The 20,834-nt window shown below is 39.3% G+C and overlaps 1 protein-coding gene across 3 annotated transcripts in view; it reads left to right on the top strand.

The window, feature by feature from the left end:
* osbpl6 (oxysterol binding protein-like 6) overlaps positions 1-20,834 on the top strand; it is a 164,416-nt gene that overhangs the window by 117,231 nt on the left and 26,351 nt on the right. For all 3 annotated transcript variants that reach the window (XM_048598993.1, XM_048598991.1, XM_048598992.1), the window contains exons 12-15: positions 4,443-4,580; positions 5,991-6,078; positions 14,307-14,560; positions 15,927-16,064. In XM_048598993.1, coding sequence (XP_048454950.1) covers positions 4,443-4,580; positions 5,991-6,078; positions 14,307-14,560; positions 15,927-16,064 — 618 coding nt within the window. The remainder of the gene's footprint in view (positions 1-4,442; positions 4,581-5,990; positions 6,079-14,306; positions 14,561-15,926; positions 16,065-20,834) is intronic.

Genomic DNA, 20,834 nt, shown 5'->3' with positions numbered 1-20,834 from the left:
AACTAATCTTGCTGATATTTATGCTTCTGCTTGATCGCAGAATTTTTATGGGACGTTGCACTGCTAATTGTCATGATTAGAATCACTGAATCATTGCTACAGCATCTGACAACTGTGCAAACAGGAAGAGCAACAGCATATCTCTTCTAACAATCATTTTAAAGCTCCTCATTCTGACGCAAAGTTCCGGATTTTAAAAATTGGTGCAGATAGGGGCAGGCAGGCCAGCAGTTTTGCACCATTGGCCTGCATGCTGGTTGCTGCCAACTGCAATGCCACGCAATGAGGGTGGCGCGGGATCAGCTTAGGTGCCTGCTGGCACGAGGCAGGTTCCAAGTTCAGGCCGATTATTAATCGTTTACATTTCTGCACTGACTGGGACTTTCAGTTAGCATTGTGGCAGCCATTGTCAATGTAGATGCCCAACGTGGTGGGACTGAGCCTGATGAATGAAGGAGGATGAACGGTGAGTCACGCAGACCCTCCAACAAGAAATGCTGCAGCTACAATTCATCACCTGTGTGGGTTGTCACATGATCACCACTCAGGAACTGGGGGTTTTAAATTTATTATTAAAACCTGACATCCTCATCAGAGAGCACATCTCAAAAACTTGCCCTAGCTCACTGCCTGCAATCATTGCCCCCTGCTGTCCAAAACTCTGTATGGAACGTACCACACAGGTTCAGGACCTGAAACTGAAGCATTGGCCAGATTCCTGACCTAGTCTTTAAAAACAGCATCCTCAGAGTGGAGATAACACAGTGTGGAGCTGGAGGAACACAGCAGGCCAGGCAGCATCAGAGGAGCAGGAAAGCTGACGTTTCGGGTCGGGCTTTCCTGCTCCTCTGATGCTGCCTGGCCTACTGTGTTATCGCTGACTTCAGCATCGGCAGTTCTTACTATCCTCAGAGTTGAAACCAGGATGTGTAATTTGTTTTCATTCATCAGACGTCAGCTTCACAGGCTGGGTCAGCGTTTACAGTTCAACCCAAACTGCCCTTGAGAAGGTGGTGATGAGTTTCCTTCTTGATTTGCTGCGGTCCATTTGCGACAGGTACTCCGGCGATGCTGTTAGGGAGGGAGTTTATGTTTGCTTCATGCACAGGAATGGAGATAAACAGAAAGAAAGATTGATTTATGAGTAAATGGTTTAAAAAAAAATACCCCATTAATAATTAGCACCTGAAGCAATGAGAAGCCACACTTTTAAAAGTGTATTTGGCAGTAATTAAGACTTACCACACCATTTGTAATCTGTGATTTGAGCCCTTCTGGGCTTATTTACTGCTAATCTAGTAGGCAAGGATGATAATGTCATGTCCTTCAAGTCTCTGGGTGTAATAGTACTTGAGTAAAGTTTCTGGAGGAGCAGTGCAGGCAAAACTATAATGTTCTGATTTTCACATCTAGCCTGAAATTGCTGCCTGAGTAACTCCTTAATAATGTTGAAGGCACATAACTTCATTATTATTGCTACAAAACCAAGACAACTGATTCTATTGTGATTTCCAGCTCTCAAATCATTTAATTGTGATTACACTACACGTTTTCTCAATGCACTTGTATGATGTGATGGTAGAGGTTTGCATGTCATCCACTCCTTCCATCAAAGTTTAAAACTGAACAAGTGGGTAATTCTTCATTTAGCTAGTTTGATTTTCTTCCAGAGGTCGTTCCCTAGTGATTGAAATACATGTGTTTTTTTTTAAAAAAACCTTTGAAGTGGTATTGATATAATTTTACCTCTTTTGACCAGGGAGCAGATTCTTTTATTTGTAAGGTTGTCTTGAATTGCCAAGAAACCTGGTATATGGATTGGGACATTCGGTCTTGTCCTGCTGACTGTTCCCAAAACCAAGGCCACCTCATCTAGAAATGGGCCTCTACCCAGAGCATTAACCTGTTTATTTGCTTTCCACAGGTTGATAGATCTGTTTATCTGCAGCAATTTCTCTTTAAAATTAAAATGTCAGCATTTAAATTGTGTTGCATCTCTACTTGCTCAGCAAATTGTGACACTTCAATTTCTTCATTTCCTGATTAATTGTGGCAGTATTGTACAGTGGTGGTAATGTAGGGAGACAGCTTTCTAATTTTTAGTTTGATTAAGTATTTTAACTATTGCTGCTGTTGTTTTAAACGATTGGATGCCAACTTATGTCTGTCCTACTGCAATATTCAGCATTAATGTTTCCCAGTAAAAGTAAGCAGTGAATGCCTTACTGAAAAAATAACTCCATCTCCTCTGTGCCTGAAATACTGGACTATCTACCCAATATATTAACACAAAGAACTACAGATGCTGGAAATCTGAAACAATGACAGAATGCTGGACAATCCCACCAGGTCTGGTTGCATGTCTACGGAGAAAACAGAGATAATGTTTTGAATCTACTGTCCCTTCATTTAAACATTCTGTCTTTGTTTCAGATCTACCCAGTAGACTTCAGGCTACATAGTTAATATAAAGTTGCTCCTTGTTAAAAATATTTTTCTACATCTTGGAAGTTAAACTCCAAGATTTAGTATAACCAATGGACGTTTCTAAGGAATTTGATTAATGTAGATTGTATATTAATTTGTGCAGTCGGTGGACTGTAGCTTTACATAATTGTGTTATGGCTATCTGAAAGAATTATAGTTTAATACAACATTTCTATATCTGTAAATGATAAATCATTACAATGATTTGAAGGGAAGAAGAAAATGGAACTTATGTGGCCTCCAATGTCCCACACTGTTTCACAGACATTTTAAGAGTATAAGCTGTGTAGTTTTGTAGGCCAACTTGTCTCAACAAGATTTGCCAAGCCACAGTTGAGATAAATGACAACTTACTGTTGGGAAAGATTTCTCCAGGTAAAAGTAAAGACTAGTATTAAAACACATTTGTTTCAGTTTCTGTTCCAGTTTTTTTGGATCTCTCCACTTATTGAGCATCAGCATCACTTGGCCCTCCTGCAAATGGACCTTGCTTCCTTTATAGTTTCAATATCATCCTGGTTTCCAATATCCAGTTAGACAATGGTATAATCAAGGACCCATAATAATGATTTCCCTCATTGTGTGTAGTGGATAATTTATCCCCCGCAAATGATTTTCTTGCCTCGTAGAAGCTAAACTGAAAATTAACTCTAGACCAACTATAGAACTACGTTTTGGCTTACTATACAGAAAATAGATGTAAATACAATGTTCACAAAATAATTCTATCAACTTGCTACTACAATTCAAGTTGAGCAGAGGTGATCAGTCTCACTGCACTGGTTTGTGAGATTTCTTAACTACAAATGATTTAGTTTTCAGCCTCAAAGCAACCTATTTTTTTTAAAAAATGACACTTTTCCACAGGCTACATCTGCAGAGCATAGATAACATTAGCAAGTGCTTACTTACAAGGATTAGAATGGATGCATGTCCAGTGTTGTAGTGGGATTCTTCTTGGTCACATATAAATGTTCGCTCCGCGGTTCCTACTGAAATTTGGCAATGTTATTCGGCATGAATTTGATTTCACAATGGAAAAGATCAGTTTTGAAATTTAAAAGAATCACGTTAAAACAAAATATGTTATAATAGAAGGAACAAAACAATTTGGCGTAAAGGATTTTTTTATGAAAACAACTGAATTTAATAATAATGTACAAATTATAAGTGCTGTGATTTGCTGAGATTGATGATTTTGCTGGTGCTTGATAGTCATTAGCAGAGATGGAGGTGACTACAGTGGGTCTATCTCCAGGCATTGCTAATTCTCTTTCATTGTACCCTGTATTGAATAGCTGACATGGTATTGTTAGTACCTCTAGTCTAAGTGTAATAGGTCGGTGACCTGTTTCTCCTCTGAGGTAAGTCAGATGGGAAGATTTTGATCACAGCCTAATTGGTGCCACTCTTTGAAAGTATCACTATTCCATTTCCCATCTCCCAGAAATAATACGTGTGAACTCTCAAATACTTCCCTTTCATGTTTAAATATGTTCCAGCACATGAACATATGACAGTACGTTCATATTCTTAAAGGTACACACACAAGTTGGAAGATATTTCACAATCCTGAAAAACATCCTAAAAGTAACCTGCTTCTAGTGAAATCATTGATGTTGCAATGAATCCTGTTCTCTGGTTATCTTGGATTTGCTGTGTTAATCTGGAGACATTTTCTCAAGGCAGCTTCATTGTTGTTTTATACTAATTTGAATGAAATGATCAAATAATTTGCAGTGTAATTATGTCGGACACATCTTTACTAAATGCACTGCTTTGACACAAATTGTACCCACAATGGAGTTGGAATATCAAAATTGTAGGCTGTTAATCAAACTTGTGCCAAATTAAAATTGCATTCAAAATTAGCTACAAAAGCTAAAGGGCATTCCAAGCCTAATATACCTCAATTTAATGATCTTCAACATTTCTTATTTCACATCAACTTTCAGCCAAGCGGAAAAATTCATGCCAGCATCCCACCAACACAGCAGGTCTGTAATGAGAGCAGGCTGTCCATGTCTGAATCCGTGTCGGAATTCTTTGATGCTCAAGAAGTGCTTCTTTCAGCAAGCTCTTCCGAGAATGAGGTAAGAGAAAATATTACTTTACGTTTCAAGGACAAAATTGATTGTGGCAGAGGAAAAGCCAAAGTTTGACAGATAGGTGTTGATATTGGTTTTATGGAGAATTTCAGCCCTTCGTTTCAATTATAGTATTTGTGTTCATAATAAGTGGAATTAAATACTTTCAAACTCACCTTACTGGCAGGAATTGGGTGCAAGTCCAATTTTTTTTTTTGTAAAAAAAAAATTAGTTTCCAGAGGAAGTCATGGATCCTCACTCCTCCAGGATATGCACTGAGGGTAGAAGCGGGCAAATGGGGAATGTGTTGGCCTTCAATTGAAAGAGCCCTTTCAGCTGCTTGAAGAGCTTGATAACAGACAGGGAGGGCAATTTTCAAATGTGATTTTGACAGACATGAAATTCAGTGCATGTTAGTCAAAGCTGTCAGATTCAAGGTGGGGAGAAATGAAAGCTTTTTCTTTTTGCTGCACTGAAAAGTATAGTGACCTGGGGGAGGACCTTGCATTATTTTCTTTCGTGTAATCGTACAAGACACTTTTTAAAAACAACATTTATATTGCTGTCCCTATGAGGTGCTGTCTGCTTGCCTCAGAATTCCTATCCTCTGAGCTGATTTTGTAGTCACAGTATTTATGTGTTTGATCCTGTTAACTTCCTGGTCAATGGTAACCCCCAGAATGTCGATAGTGGGCGTTTCAGAAATGATTGTTATTGAATTGTCAACGGATGATGATTAGATTCTCTTCTTGAGAAGATTGTTTCTTGGCACTTGTGTAGTGTGAATGTTAGCTTCAATTTATCAACCCAAGACTAGATTTGTCTGGGTTTTGCTGTGGACTGCTTTGTTACCTGAGATGTCGCAAATTGTGCTGAACGTTGTGCGATCTTCAACAAACAACCTCATTTCTGACATTAAAATGATGAAAAGCTGAATGACGAGGTGACTGTAGAGGCTGGTCCAAAGACTCATCTTGCGGTACTCCCATAGTGATCTCCTGGAGGTGAGATGGTTGATGTCCAATAACCACAGGTGGTATGTGCCAGATATGATACCAACCAGTGAAAGATTTAACCCCTGGTTCCTGTTGATTTCGGTTTAGCTAGGGAGCTAGGGCTCCTTGATGTCATACGCGGTCAAATTCTGCCTTGACCTACCTCACTTCACCTTCAAAACAGGGTGTGTAATACTGTTCATTGACTTATCTTTTAAATATATTGCTGAATTGAAATTCACTGCCCAGGTCAGGACTATTGGCTTCTAACTTTTTCCAGTTCGTTGGCAAGCTACAGTAAAAATTGCACGATAGTTTTGTCTGTAATCCCAATTGTATTTAGCATTTCTGAAGCCAAGATGTAACAGTAATTTTGTTTTCTTTCACAATAAATCTAATTGTTCTATTTTTAATCCTCAGGGCTCCGATGATGAATCCTATGTCAGTGATGTCAGTGACAATATTTCGGAAGACAATGCCATTGTTGGAGAGACTGTTTCTCGACAATGTACGAGCTAAATCCTACATTATCATTTTGTGGTGATGGATTTTAAAAATATATGAATGTGTATGCAATTTTCTGTGTTTAAATAGATGTCAATTTGTCATCAACAATTTGGATTCAGGAGTAGAATATGAGTTTAGAACCAAATTTAGGGTATATTGATGTAAAGGAGGACTGTGACCGAGTACAAGATCGTGTTAATACATTTTTGCAGAATGGTTACTTAGTTGAAAAAATGAGCTTCAGTCCAGGTACGTGAGACATGGTGCATTTTGGAATGAAGTTTAAAGAGAACACGTAGGCCTTGAAAGGTAAGTGCTTAAATGGGGTAGTAGGACAAGTGCATCTGAGGCTGGGACTTACTTCTCCTGAAGAGCAGAAGTGCTACTCTGCTTATTAAGGCATCTAGTAGAGTAATATCACTGTAGGGAAGCTGGAGTTCTACCTGAGTTGGGGCAGGAGGGAGCAATCATCGTCCCCCCCCATTTAAATTCAGCACCTTTGGAGTATTGTGAACCATTCTGGTCTCCATTTAATGAAGAGACTACAGAAGCAAGTGAGAAATGATTTACCAGACTAATAGCAAACCTGAGAGATTACACACATCAGGCAAGACTGAATAGGCTGATGCTTCTTTTTTCCAGAAAAGAGAAAACTGAGGGAGACCTGATTGAGGTCTTTAAGACAATGAGAGAATTTGATAGAGTATGAGAGAGTATGATTTTTCTTATGGAAGAGTCAGAACTAGGAATAAGACTATCTGTAATAAAACCTGTAATGAGTTCAGAAGAAACTTCCAGTAGCTAGAGGGTGGTTAGAATGTGCAGCTCACTAACAGAAAGAGTAGTTGAGGCAAAGAAGGATAGATGTATTCAAAGGATGTGAGGTAGGCATATGGGAGGGAAAAGAATAGAAAGGTAGTTTAATGGGGTATGGGAGAGGCTAATGTGAAGCCCAAACATAAGCGTTCTTCTGTTGGAACAATTGATCTGTTCCTCAGTGGTTAGTACTTTTTAAATTATAGCTAATCACCATTACACATATAGAAAGATGCATTACTTAAGTATGTTGCACAGAGCAGTACAGCATAAGTTCAAGCATATCATGAACTGCATTTATGAACATTCTTTCACCTCCACACGTCATATTCCTGAAATGTCCTCTGACCCATACTGTTGTTTAAAGATCAATTTACTGTTTTAATTTGTTAATCATTTCTAAATTTTCTGTGGTGTTCACTTTTGTATGTAGTTATAGCAGGTTGCCATAACTAGAGACCAATTAAATTGATTTAAATTGAAATAATATTGGTCATATTTTAATTGAATTTTAAGGGAATTAGCATATCCTGTATACATTATATTTTAAGCTACTTAATCAATCTAAACTAGCAGCCTCTGCTTGGGAGCATTGGAATATTGACAGATGACAGGAGATTAGCAAAGACTTGGAGCAAAGGGTAGTGAATTAATATCTGAGTCTTCATTTCACTGCATGATATTCTTGTCACCTAAATTAACTTTCAAGCATTTGAAAGATAATTGTGTTGTACTGGAGAATCTCATTAAACTAATTGTAGCAAATTATCTTATTGAGACAAGTGGGTATCATTATACTATGGTAGCTACCAGTAAACCCTTATCTTCTGAAATAAGGGACCTCAGATCGATGACCATGCTGAACTGTCTATGATTTAATCATTCTGCATCATGGAATATTCATGATAAACAGGAATCTTAACACTGGAGGTGTGTTAGTTGTTTTAAGTTTAAAGTGAAGAGAATCTGGGTGTGAGAAAATCCGAGTCAGTAGTGTGGTTTACGTGACCACTTTTACACAAACAGCCACAACGACAACTTGCATTTGTATAGTGTTCCTCATCTAGGAGTATAGGGCACCTTAGTGGGGGGTACGACCAGCAAGAGGTGGTAATGACGAAATGAGAGCAGGGGTCCTAAAAAGATATCAATGGATAGAGATTTTTTTAAAGAGAGCTTTAGAGAACAGGAAGAACATGAGAGAGTCGTTTCGGATTTAGTTTGAAAGAATATATGTGTTGTGGATTGACACCCACAATGGAGTAAAGGAATGGATAAGCAGTATGTAGAGCCTGGAAATTGGAAGGACTAGATTGATTGCTAGGAGCAAGCATAGGACACTGAGCCTTTAAAACATCTACATAAGAACATAGGAGTAGACCATTCAGCTCCTTGAGCCGGTTCCAACACGTAATAAGATCATGGCTGATCTGTGGCCTAACTCCATATTCCGGCCTTTGGCTCTTAATAGCTTTGCTTAACAAAACTTTATCTGTCTCAGATTTAAAATTAACGCCTGATCCCACATCTGCTGCTGTTTGTGGAAGAGAATTCCAAACATCTATCACCCTTGTGTGTAGAAGTGCTTCCTAACATCTCTCCTGAATGGTTTGGCCCTAATTCTCAAACTGTGCCTGCTAGTTCTAGAAGTGCCAACCAGAGGAAATAGTTTATCTTTACCTACTCCGTCTTTTCCTGCTAATATCTTGGACAATTCAATGAGATCACAGTTAACCTTTTATTGCAACTCCATTCACTTGCCATGACTTCGTACCCCTAAATACCTTTGGCTAGGACAAAAGTATTAATCTGGCATTTAAAATTATCAATTGAAATAATATCACTTTTTTTTTAGAGAGACTCCTTACTTCTACCACCATTTGTGTGAAGAATTTTTTTGTAATGTCTCTTTTGTATGCACTAGTTCTTATTTTGGACTTGTCCCCCATTCAATGGAAGATGTTTGGCTGAATGCAACCCATTCATTCCTTTAAAAATGATTAATGTCATCACAGTTTGTCTCCTTGGTTAATTTGGCCACAGCAGTCTAAATACTATGGATTTTTCAGAATTAATATAAGAAAGACCTAAAGATGATTGGTGGAAGAGGTAGCCATGGAGGTGGTGGTATTAATGTTGATATCTTCAAGGACATTGAGGCCACGTTTGACAGAGTAAAGCAGCCAAGTTTAGACTTTTTGAAATAGAGGACGTCCTTTTTAAAGGATATTGGGATTCTAACAATAAATAACAGATTGACAATTAAGGTAAAAACCAAAAGAACTGCGATGCTGTAAATCAGGAACAAAAACAGAAGTTGCTGGAAAAGCTCAGCAGATTTGGCAGCATCTGTGAAGAAAAATCAGGGTTAACGTTTCGGGTCCAGTGACCCTTCCTCAGAACTGATGGTAGCTGAGACAATTAAGGTATTTGGGATTGACGAGTCATCGCTTAGTCATCGGAAGCCTTGTTGAAGTCAGGCATTCTGTTGAAGAAATAGATGTAGATTTCATGGAGCAAATCAGTTTGGGAGAGGGATGGAAAATAAACTACAAAGAAGTGATGAGGAAGAACTAATGTGGGGAGGGTTCAGTTGTGTAAAGATGGAGGAGATTCTATTCTGTCTACTCAGAAATTTCTCATTTATATGGCTTACTGTAGCTTCATCAAAATAGCTGATCATCTGCTTAGTTAAATAAGTGGAAGACAGTTTGGATTTAATTAATAATATTCCTACTTGACATGGATTTTAATTTCTGATACAATCGTGATTTCTCAAGTACAGGGAAGAGAATAGATCTGAATTTTAAAATATAATTACTTATGCTTCCCTGCTCCTTGAGGAATACTCTTCAATATAAAAACTATAGGTGATTATGAACTGTTGTGTAATGAAACTACGGTCCAGTTAATATCTAATTGCCATAGTAACATTGATTCCTTCTCAGGTCCAGGCATCATATATATCCGCTGGTAATAGATCACAACTATTTTGATATGGTTATGAGCATTTTTAACTACTTTTTATAAATAAGAGGAAATCTTACGAGCACATGACCCATAAATTAATTGAAATAGTTGTCTTTTCAAACAGTTACTGAAGCTTACCAATGTGCATTTTTCCTTTTTTACTGGGGAGGATATAATGTTCCCTGAGCTCTACATTCATGTCCATGAACACCTATAATTTTAAAAAGTCACTGAAATAAGCAGGTGTCACAAATTTATAAAATTCCATTGTGTGGTAGGTTGCAGATTACTGAGCAGCTGCGCTTGTATGTACCCTGGGGGTAACATTGCTCTCCTCCCTCTGCCCCTTCTGCAGATGACACTAAGATGAGTGGCAGAGCAAAGTGTGCAGAGGACTGTGAAACTTTGCAGAGGAACATAGATACATTGAGTGAGTGGGCAAAGGTCTGGCAGATGGAATACAATGTAAATAAATGTGAAGTCATACATTTTGGTAGGAGTAATAGTAAAAAGGGTTATTACTTGAATGGTAAAAAGTTGCAGCATGCTGCTATGCAGAGGGACCTGGCTGTCCTTGTGCATGAATCACAGAAGGTAGGTCTGCAGGTACAACAAGTAAACAGGAAGGCAAATGGAATTTTGTCCTTCATTGCTAAAGGGATTGAAATTAAAAGCAGAGAGGTTATGTTGCAGCTGTACAAGGTGCTGGTGAGGCCACACCTGGAGTACTGTGCGCAGTTTTGGACTCTTTACTTGCGAAAGGATGTATTGGCACTGGAGGGGGTGCAAAGCAGGTTCACTAGGTTGATTCCGGAGTTGAGGGGGTTGGCTTATGAGGAGAGACTGAGTAGATTGGGATTATATTCATTGGAATTCAGAAGATTGAGGGGGGATCTTATAGAAACATATAAAATTATAAAGGGAATAGATAAGAGAGAAGTAGAGAGGATGTTTCCACTGGCAGGTGAAGCTAGGACAAGAGGGCATAGCCTCAAGATTAGAGGGAGCAGATTTAGGACTGAATTGAGAAGGAATTTCTTCACCCAGAGGGTTGTTAATCTATGGAATTCCTTGCCCAGTGAAGTAGTTGACGCTACTTCAGTAAACGTTTTTAAAGAAAAGGTAGATTTTTTTTGAACAATAAAGGAATTAAGGGTTACGGTGAGAACGCGGGTAAGTGGATCTGAGTCCACGAAAAGATCAGACATGATCTTATTGAATGGCGGAGCAGGCTCGAAGGGCCAGACGGCCTACTCCTGCTCCTAGTTCTTATGTTCTTATGTACTGACGTTGTTTCAATACCATCCCGCCTTACACATCCCATTCTACCTTTTGCTGCCCATCCCGTTATCAGTTCTTCCTCTCCTGTCCAACACCTTATTTGTTCTCCCTGTCCTGGTCATTACCATTATTCATTATCCCTCTCCTTCCCCATCTCATCTGCCATTTTCCCTGTCCTCCCCATCCCATTCTCCATCTTTTCACACCACATATATGAACTGATAGTTCTTTCTGCTAAATGTAAGAGCAAATGAATTACAAATCCTGCAGAGGGGAGTCACGGAGCTTTAAAATTTGAATTTGGATCATAAAAATCCTTAAAATTGATTCATTTCGTCAGACAATGGGGAAAAAAACTCACTGGGTCTGGCTTCCTAGTTTCAGTGAACCTCTGGTTTCCATGCTGATACATGTGGCTCAGTCATTGCTTATTATCAATTTTTCATCAATGTGATGAACAACCACATCTGTGTAATAAATCCAACCATCAATTGACATCAGCTTCTCGTTTTGTAAATCCAATGAATAACTTCAGCTCAGACGGTGTGTTTATCTGATCATGATGGGCTGTACCCAATACATTTGTGACTTTGATTTGCTTTGGACTTTTCTGGACTATTTGGCTCCAGGTTCTGTCATGGGCCATTGAAAGCTCCTGGATGAGGAACAACCTTGAGTCCTGATATTGCCTCCCCTGGATTCCAAGATGGCATGTAGACCCTGCCACTTGCATCCAGCTGAGGTCCGTTCCTCTGACCCAGTGCCAAGAATTATTCCCAGTCTCTCCCCTCTCTCAGAACCCTTGGCTGGTGACTCTAGAATACCCTAAGCTTCTAGGTCTAGGAGGATGGGAACTGACAAAGCCCTTGAAGTATATAAATAGGAAAGAACTTAAGCAAGGAATTAAAGGGCTAAAAAGGGTCATGAAAAATCATTAGCAAACAGGATTAAGGAGAAACCCAAGGCTTTTTATACATATATGAAAAGCAAGAGGGTAGCTATGGAAAGGGTTGGCCCACTCAAGAACAAGGGAGGGAATCTATGTGTGGAACCAGAAGAGAAGGTGAGGTCCTAATCAAATATTTTGTATTGGTATTCACCAAAGAGAAGAAATTGGTGGAGGATGATCTCAGGGCAGGTAGTGTTGAGTTTCTAAGCCAAGTTGCTAGTAAAAAGGATGAGGTTTGTGCGTCTTAAAAAAATATTAAGATGGATAAGTACCCGGGTCCTGATGGGATCTATCCCAGAATATTGAGGGAGGCAAGAGAACAAATTGCTGGAGCATTGACAGACATCTCTGTATCCTCTTTGGCCACAGGTGAGGTCCCAGAGGACTGGAGAATAGCCAATGTTGTTCCACTGTTTAAAAAGGGTAACAGGTATGATCCTGGAAGTTACAGGCCTGTGAGCCTCTCATCATTGGTAAGGAAATTGTTGGAAAAGATTCTCAGGGACACGAGCTATACACGTTTAGAAGCAAGTAGACATATAAGTGATAGATAAGATGGTTTTGTGTGGGGGAGGTCGTGCCTTACTAACTTGATCAGGTTTTTTGAGGAGGTGATGAAGATGATTGAGGGAAAAGCAGTTAATGTTGTCTACATAGACTTCAGTAGAGCCTTTGACAAGGTCTCTCATGGCAGACTGGTACAAAAGGTGAAGTCACATGGTATCAGGGGTAAGCTGGCAAGATGGATACAGAACTGGTTTAATCATAGGAGACTGAGGGTAGCGATGGAAGGATGCTTTTGGGAATGGATGGCTGTGACTAGTGGTCCACAGGCATCAGTGATGGGACTTCTGCTGTTTGTGATCCACATAAATGACTTGAAGGAAAACATAGCTGATCTAATTAGTAAGTTTTCAGACGATACAAAGATTGGTGGAGGTGCGGATAGTGAGGAGGATTGTCAGAGAATACAACTGGATATAGATCGGTTGGAGGCATGGGCAGAGAAATGGCAGATGGTATTTAATCTGGACAAATGTGACGTGATGCATTATGGAGGGTCAAGTACAGGTGAAAATTATACAGTGAATGGCAGAACTCTTAGGAGTATTGATATGCAGAGGAATCTGGGTGCGCAGGTAGATAAGGTAGTAAAAAAGGCCTATGGCATATTTGTCTTCATTGGAAGGGTCATCAAGTAGAAGGATACACAAGTTATGCTGCAACTTTATAGAACTTCAGTTAGGCCACACTTGGAATATTGCATACAGTTCTGGTTATCAAACTATCAGAAGGATGTGGATGCTTTGAAGAGGGTACAGAAAAGGTTTACCAGGATGTTGCCTGGTACAGGGGATTTTAGCTGAGGAAAAGTTGCATTTACTGGGTTTGGTTTCACTGGAACACAGGAGGTTAAGGGATGAACTGAAAGAAGTTTGAGATTGCAAATGGCATCGGTAGAGTGGAAAGTATCAGGCTTTTTCCCAGGGTGGAGAGGTCAATTACTAGGGGGCACAGGTTCAAGGTGCACGGCCGGGGGAAGTTTAAACGAGATGCGCGAGTCACACTTTTCACACAAAGGGTAGTGAGAGCCTGGTACACGCTGCCAGAGAAGGTGGTAGAAGCAAACACCATAGCAGCTTTCAAGAAGTATCTGGATGAATACATGAATAGAGAAGGAATAGGTGGAAACGGATCCAATAAGTGAAGACAGTTTTAAAATGGAAGGGCAGAATGTGTCGGTGCAGGCTTGGAGGGCCAAACGGCCTGTTCCTGTGCTGTGTTGTTCTATATCACCACCTGTTCTGATGTTTTAAGGCCTTGTCTGGCTCCTGTCCTTCTCGCTGTATGCTGCTCACTTCTGGACACACCTCTGCTCTCCCAGCTCCTCTAGCACAGCTCAAGGTCACTATACCCTCCGTCACTGACTCCTGTCTTTCTGTTACCACTTCCTGCTCTCCCAATCACAATGCACTTTATCCTGCTTCCTCCAAAGTGGCTGGAGGTTGGGTTTTGAGCCATTGGGTTTTGATAATCATCCCCCTCCCCTAGTTTGAGCTCCCTGTAAGCAGCCTGTATATTTCAATATGCGGCATTTTGAAGGAACATTGCTAATACGTGTCTTGATTTGCTACCTTATTCACAGGAAACCCATGTTAGATACCCATAACATTAAGGAAATGCTACTTAATGTTTAACTCATCTTGTTACAGTATCTAATGACGAGCTCAGTAGTGGTGCATTTCGAAATGGTAGGCGTACGTGTCTCCCAGCGCCATCTCCTGATACCAGTAGCATCAATCTGTGGAACATTTTGAGAAATAACATCGGAAAAGATCTGTCCAAGGTCTCCATGCCAGTTGAGCTGAATGAACCCCTCAATACTCTGCAGCATCTATGTGAAGAATTGGAATATTCTGAATTGTTAGACAAGGCAGCTGAAACAGATGATCCATATGACCGAATGGTAATCTTTTTGCTTTGTAGTTGAATGTTATTGTTTATTTAAACATTTTAATGTTGGCTCTGATCCATTCCTGCTGTTAGAGATCGATCCTTGCAAAGTTTGGTTGTTGCTGCCAATGTTCCAAACGTACTTTACATTCAACATTGCTTGGAGGGCTTGGGTTTTGAAGACTTGTGGAAAGGGGAGTTGATTTCAAGTTTTGTGGATGTACCTGGAGTCATTTCTTTAAAAGCTCACTGTGGAATTGGAAATTTTGTTTTAAACCAAGGCTGTGATAACTGCTTGCTTTTGTGTAGATCTTGCTGTTGCTGTTTTTTGAACAGTAACTGGCTCAGAAGAATGTTTGTTTTTTTTTCCCTGATTCAGTTGAAAGAAAGCCTGCTGAGAAACAGCTGAATTAGAAGGAATCTAATGCTAAGCACAAGCTGAGATGGAGGAAAGCTTGCTATGAACAAGTTACCGAACAGACCTCTCCCATTGCTGAAAAGAAAACCCTCTATGTCAGTTCAGGGTGAAATTTCTTTTTTGTTCCTTTGAAAGTGTGATTGACAGACTATCTCAAGATTCTATTTCCTGAGCAAGCTGCTGATACCTCAGAGACAATTATTAACCTGACCACGTGTGTGAAAACATTAAAGTATCACAGAACATCCTACATTTTATCCTTTTGTCTTCAAAAATAACCCATTGCTGGAAAGAAAACACTTTGAACCAATCTCTGCAGAGAAATCTGTTTTTCTTTCTCCCCACACTGCCTGAGGCATGTATGATTTTTGGGGATATTTACAGGAACAAACATTTATACTTCTATATTACTGACAGTGCATGAGAGACAATTATTGTATTTTATTGAATAAATTTTATTTTGATAATAACCCATCATTATCTTTATTAAGAAATCTTACTTTTTTTTTGTTTAAGACCTGATTGTCCTAAAGTTATTTATTGGTTATGTTCACAATGGGGAAAAAGTATTTTTATTTTGTGTTGTGAGCCTTTGATTAGTGGAAATAGTGATGGTGCACTCCCTCAACCTAACCCAGCGTTGACAAAGTGATTGTAGTGTTTGCTATGTTGAACTTGCACCATCACAAGATGCATTCCAATACTAGAAATTTACATTGTAATTTATTTGAATACAACTTGGGAAATTAAATGCAATATTTTCTTTCAATGTATCAACAGAACTAAAGTCTTAAATGTTTTATTCACTTTCCATGTTGGGTTATTTGACCTGAGTAACTTTGCTTAAAAAATGTAGACTAAAATAATATAGAGAAACAATGGTCATTTGCGTATATTTAGGTATTATATTTTTCCTTTTCCCAACTTTATCTATTTCCATCTTTTTGTCCTAAATTTTTAGGTTATGATTGCTACATTTGCAGTTTCAGGATATGCTACAACATATTACAGAGCTACATTTAAACCCTTCAATCCAGTGCTTGGAGAGACATACGAATGTATTCGAGAAGACAAGGGATTTCGGTTTTTTGCAGAGCAGGTATGATTTATATTCTAATCGATCACTATATAAAGGGCAATTGAAATCAAGGAAAAAATTTTCTTTTTTATTTTTAGCTAGTCTACTTTGCTTTTAAATTATCACAAATAGCTTTTAAATTACATTGTAAAAGTGAAAAAAATTATCCTAGAGCAGTCTCTACTGACTTGTCATTGTGCATTTGCACATTCTTTGATCTTAATAGGATAGTAAATTGGCACAACATCGTGGGTCAAAGGGCCTGTACTGTGCTGTACTGTTCTATGTTCTATGTGAGTGCATCCTGAATAAAATATAACCATGTTATCCATTGAAAGTTGTAATCTTCAATACATGAATGCTAAGTAGATAAAATTTTATTGTTAAACTCAAAGAATTACACACACAAGGATTGAAATTCATCTGAGGGGAACAAAATTAATACTGGATGAGCACCCCAAACCAGAAGCCTAAAGCAGGTCAGACATGGTCAAATGTTATCACAATGTCACCTCTCCTCTATATTTACCTGTGGTTTGGATCAAGGTTGTGAGAAGATTAAAAGCAGAGTGATTCTGGCAGGACCTGAACTGAAGGATCTTGAGATTAGAGGTTCCTCAATGGCATTGTTAATTTCCATTCCATGGCTTCGCTGTTATTTAATGGGAGTGCTAAAGTGGTAATTGGTTGGTGAGGTTTATCTTGTCTTTGCTAGGATTTTGGACATTTTTTTCATTATTGCTGGATAGGTGCAATTATCTTTGTTGCACTGAATGATTTGGCTATGCAGCCAATTAGAAATAACTTCAGAGGCAGGCATCCTGTCACCACGACACGCTTTACCTATACATGGAGAGTCCTTGACACTGATCCAGCTCTTGGAGTGAACAGAACCTCTGACACTACTGTTTATATCTGTCAGCCAGGGCTCCCTGATTGGACCAAGTTAACAGCCCCAATCAGGGAACTCATATTCTGTGGGTCCACCTGGATGATCTCATTACAATCACTAAAATAGCCTCATTGTGTTTGTTACACTCACCACGAATGCCATGTGGACTCAACTAGATTGACATCTGTGATGGTGGCAACTTTAGGATGAAACAAAAAACAAATTAACACAAATGAAGATAATGTAACAGTTCAAGTTGGTTCCTTGAATTCAGTTTGGGATATTCACTGAAACACACAATTGTTATGGTGCAGGAGGAGGCCATTCAGCTCTCTGAAAGTCTTGACTTGAGTCAAACTCCTGCTTTTTCCCTATAACACTGCACATTGTTTCTATTTAAATAACCATCCAATATCCTCTTGAATGCCTCAATGGAATCTGCCTCCATTACACTTCCAGGAATGCATTCCAGACTGGATCATTCACTGTGTAACAAAATATTTCTTATTGGCAGTTGCTGTTTTACAAAACATTTAAAAACATTTTATCAGCAGGAGCAGTTACTCCTCATCTGCACTGTACGGAACCTCACTATTTTGAAAACTTGTATCAAATCTCCCCTTGCCTTCTCTGTCCAAGGTGAGTAGTTCCAACTTCTCCAATCCGTCCTCATAGCTCAAGTTTCTATTCACAGGAATCATTTTCGTCTTCTGCTCTTTCTCCAATACCTTCATAGCCATCCTAAAGTGTGCCATTTCAAAACAGAAAACGCCAGCTGAGGTCTAACTGGTAACATACATAGATTTAGTAAAACCTACCCTACCCTGTGCATCTATTGATGAAGCCTAGAATGCTGCATGCTTGTTTTATTTTTAACAATGGTCTCTACCTGACCTGCCACCGTACGTGTGTACCTAGGCTTCTCTGCCTTCAAATACCCTTTAGAATAGTACCCCTTATTTTATACTGTCCCTCCATGTTCTTTTTACCAAAATGCATCACCTCACATTTCTCTGCATTGAACTTCATCTGCCCATTCCATCAACGTGTCGGTATCCTGTTTAAGTTCTCCTTGGTTTATAATTCTCCCAAGCTTTGTGTTATCCACAAACTTTGAAATTGTCCCCAGCACACCAAAGTCTAGATCAAATATATATATCAGGCAAAGCATGGGTCGCAGTAGCAATTCCAAGAGAAATTCACTACAAACCTTCCTCCAGTCTGAAAAATACCCATTAACCATCAGTCTGTCTCCTATCACTTAGTTCATTATGCGTCTGTGTTGCTAATGTCTCATGTACATCACATCAACAGCTTTGCTGTCATCATCCCTCTCTGTTACCTCTTCAAAAATCTGCAGCAAGTCAGACACGATTTTCTCTTCACAAATCCATGCTGCCTCTTCCAAATTAACCTGCCTTTTTGAGACCGTTAATTCTATTCTGAATAATTGTTTCTGAAGTTTTTCTACCACTGAAGTTAAACTGACTTTTATGTAATTACTAAGTCAATCACTACAAAACCTTTTCAACAATTGCGTAAAGTTTGCAATTCTCTCATCCCCTGGCACCACACCCAAATCTGTGAAAGATTGAAAGATTATTGCCAGTGTCTCTGCAGTGTCCTCTATCATTTCCTTGGCCTGGGCAGCATCTGTGTCAGAGGTAATTTTAATTTATTTTATTTCATTTCATTTCCATTTCATTTCATTTGTTTGTTTGTTCATTAGTTTATTTATTTAAAGTATTCATTTTAACACCTCAGCCTCTGTGTGTAAATGCCTTTTTGGTCCCAAATTGGCTCCATTCCTCCTTGTACTACCCTTTTATAATCAATGTGCTTAAGGGAGACTTTGGAATTTCCTTTTATGTTAGCTGCCAGGTATTTTTTTCCATAACCCTTTGCTTCTTGTGCTTGCTTTTTCATCTCCTTCTGGACCTTCTGTATTCAGCTTGGGTTCTGAATTGTATTTACTACATGATGCCTATTATACACACACACTCTTTCTTCTTTAACTTAATTTAATCTAGTTAACTCTACCTCCTTTGATAACCAGAGACCTCTAGGTTTGTTTATCTTTCCCTTTTGACAGAAGATATCTTGACAATGTCTGAACCATCTCCTCTTTGAATAAACAGCTACTGATTTTACCCACCAGCCTTTGGTTCCAGTCTATCTGACTCAGCTTTGTTCCTGTTCTATTGAAGTCTGCTATCCATAAATTGAGTATTCTTACTATGGATTGACCAGTGTCATTTTCCAACATCATCCTGAATGTTATGATACAATGGTCATGTCCCCAAATGTTCTACTGTCACTTGATCTACTTGGCCTACATCATTCCCAAAATCCAGGTCTAGCAGTGCTTATTTTCTTGTTGGACTGGACTGACTGCTGTAGGAGGTTCTCCTGAGCACAATCTAGAAACATCCGTCTTTCACTGCTTCTTACACTACCACTGCCTTAGTCAATATACAGACAGCTAAGGTCCTTGTGATGTTTACATGTCTCTATACTTTCCTTGAAGATTTGTTCCTCTGTGTCTTTCTGGAATAATATAGAGAAACAGATCTGCAAGGAAAGTGTCCAGTGGTCTTTATACTACACGGAGCAATGTATTTGTATGCTTCTTATGCCTTAGCTTTAGCCATATCGATTCTGTCCTTGATCCCTCTGCAGCATTCTTTCTTCAGTACCACAATGCTCTCTCTCATCAAAATACCCAACCTCCTTCCCTTTCCTACCTTTTCTGAATCTTTGTAACAAGGAAAAATTATCATCTTTGAGCTAGATCACTGCTGTCACCATAATTTCATAATGCCATGTGGCAGTCTGTATCTGTAACTCCCCAATCTTATTAACTGTAGTGTCTGCACTTACATACAGTGTAACCCTGATTTAGACTTCAGGGATCTGTGGACAAGCAGCCCAAGATCCCTCTATTCCTGTGAGCTTCTTGGTGTCCTGCCAGCCTTGAGTGCTCCCATGTCTTGTTACTACTTTCACAATGCATCGCCTCACGCTTTCCAGCATTAAGTTCCATCTACTGTTGATCTGCACTTCTGACCTGCCTGCTTATTATCTTCCTTTAAACTAAGACCTCCTTCCTCACTATTAACCACCTGGTTGGTACATATTCAATTCCTTTTCTGTATTACAGTGCTATCTGCCTCTGCCAGCATGTTGTGCGCCCTGTGTATTTCTATCTGATGTTCTCTCCTGGTTCTGTCACCCCTGCTGAACTAGTTCTATTCAGGAGCTGCCACTTCCTATTAATTGCGTGAATGTCTGCCACTATTCTTGACTGCATGTGGTACAGCTACAGAGCTTTGCCTAATTTGTTGGATGTGGTTACTTGTTGCAGTATATCTAGTTTGATACCTCATTGCAGTGTGTGTGGAGCTGCTGTATACACATACAGCAGTTACCTCTCTTGAACCAGGTTGATACTCCAGTATGATATGGTGGACAAGCGAGGGATAAGATGTTCTACAAAGTTGTAGGTCTATAAAAATCATCTGGAATTGACAGATCATAGCACCTCACTACTTATGCCTCTGCTCTTAGTGATACCTGTCACAATGGAGAATATAATCACTGAGAAGATCAACCAGGGCATATGCAGGTCCTGGTTTAGCAACTGTATCCTTTAGGAGTTGGCCAGTTCTGTCAGAAGTGGTACTGGTGAGCCATTCTTCATGATCAGGATTAAAGTTACTCACCTGGAGTACAGTTTGTGCTCATGCTTCCCTTTAATGTTGTCTCCAAGTGGAGTTCAATGTGAAAAAAGTGATTTGTTAGTTGTATCAGAGATAGTAGGAACTGCAGATGCTGGAGAATCCGAGACAACATGGTGCAGGGCTGGATGAACACAGCAGGCCAAGCAGCATCATAGGAGC

Source organism: Rhincodon typus, chromosome 7 (assembly GCF_021869965.1).
Source record: "Rhincodon typus isolate 14 chromosome 7, sRhiTyp1.1, whole genome shotgun sequence".
NCBI classification, from domain to species: Eukaryota; Metazoa; Chordata; class Chondrichthyes; order Orectolobiformes; family Rhincodontidae; genus Rhincodon; species Rhincodon typus.
The sequence above is the reverse complement of the archived record's forward strand: the minus strand, read 5'-3'. Positions and strand labels throughout refer to the sequence as shown.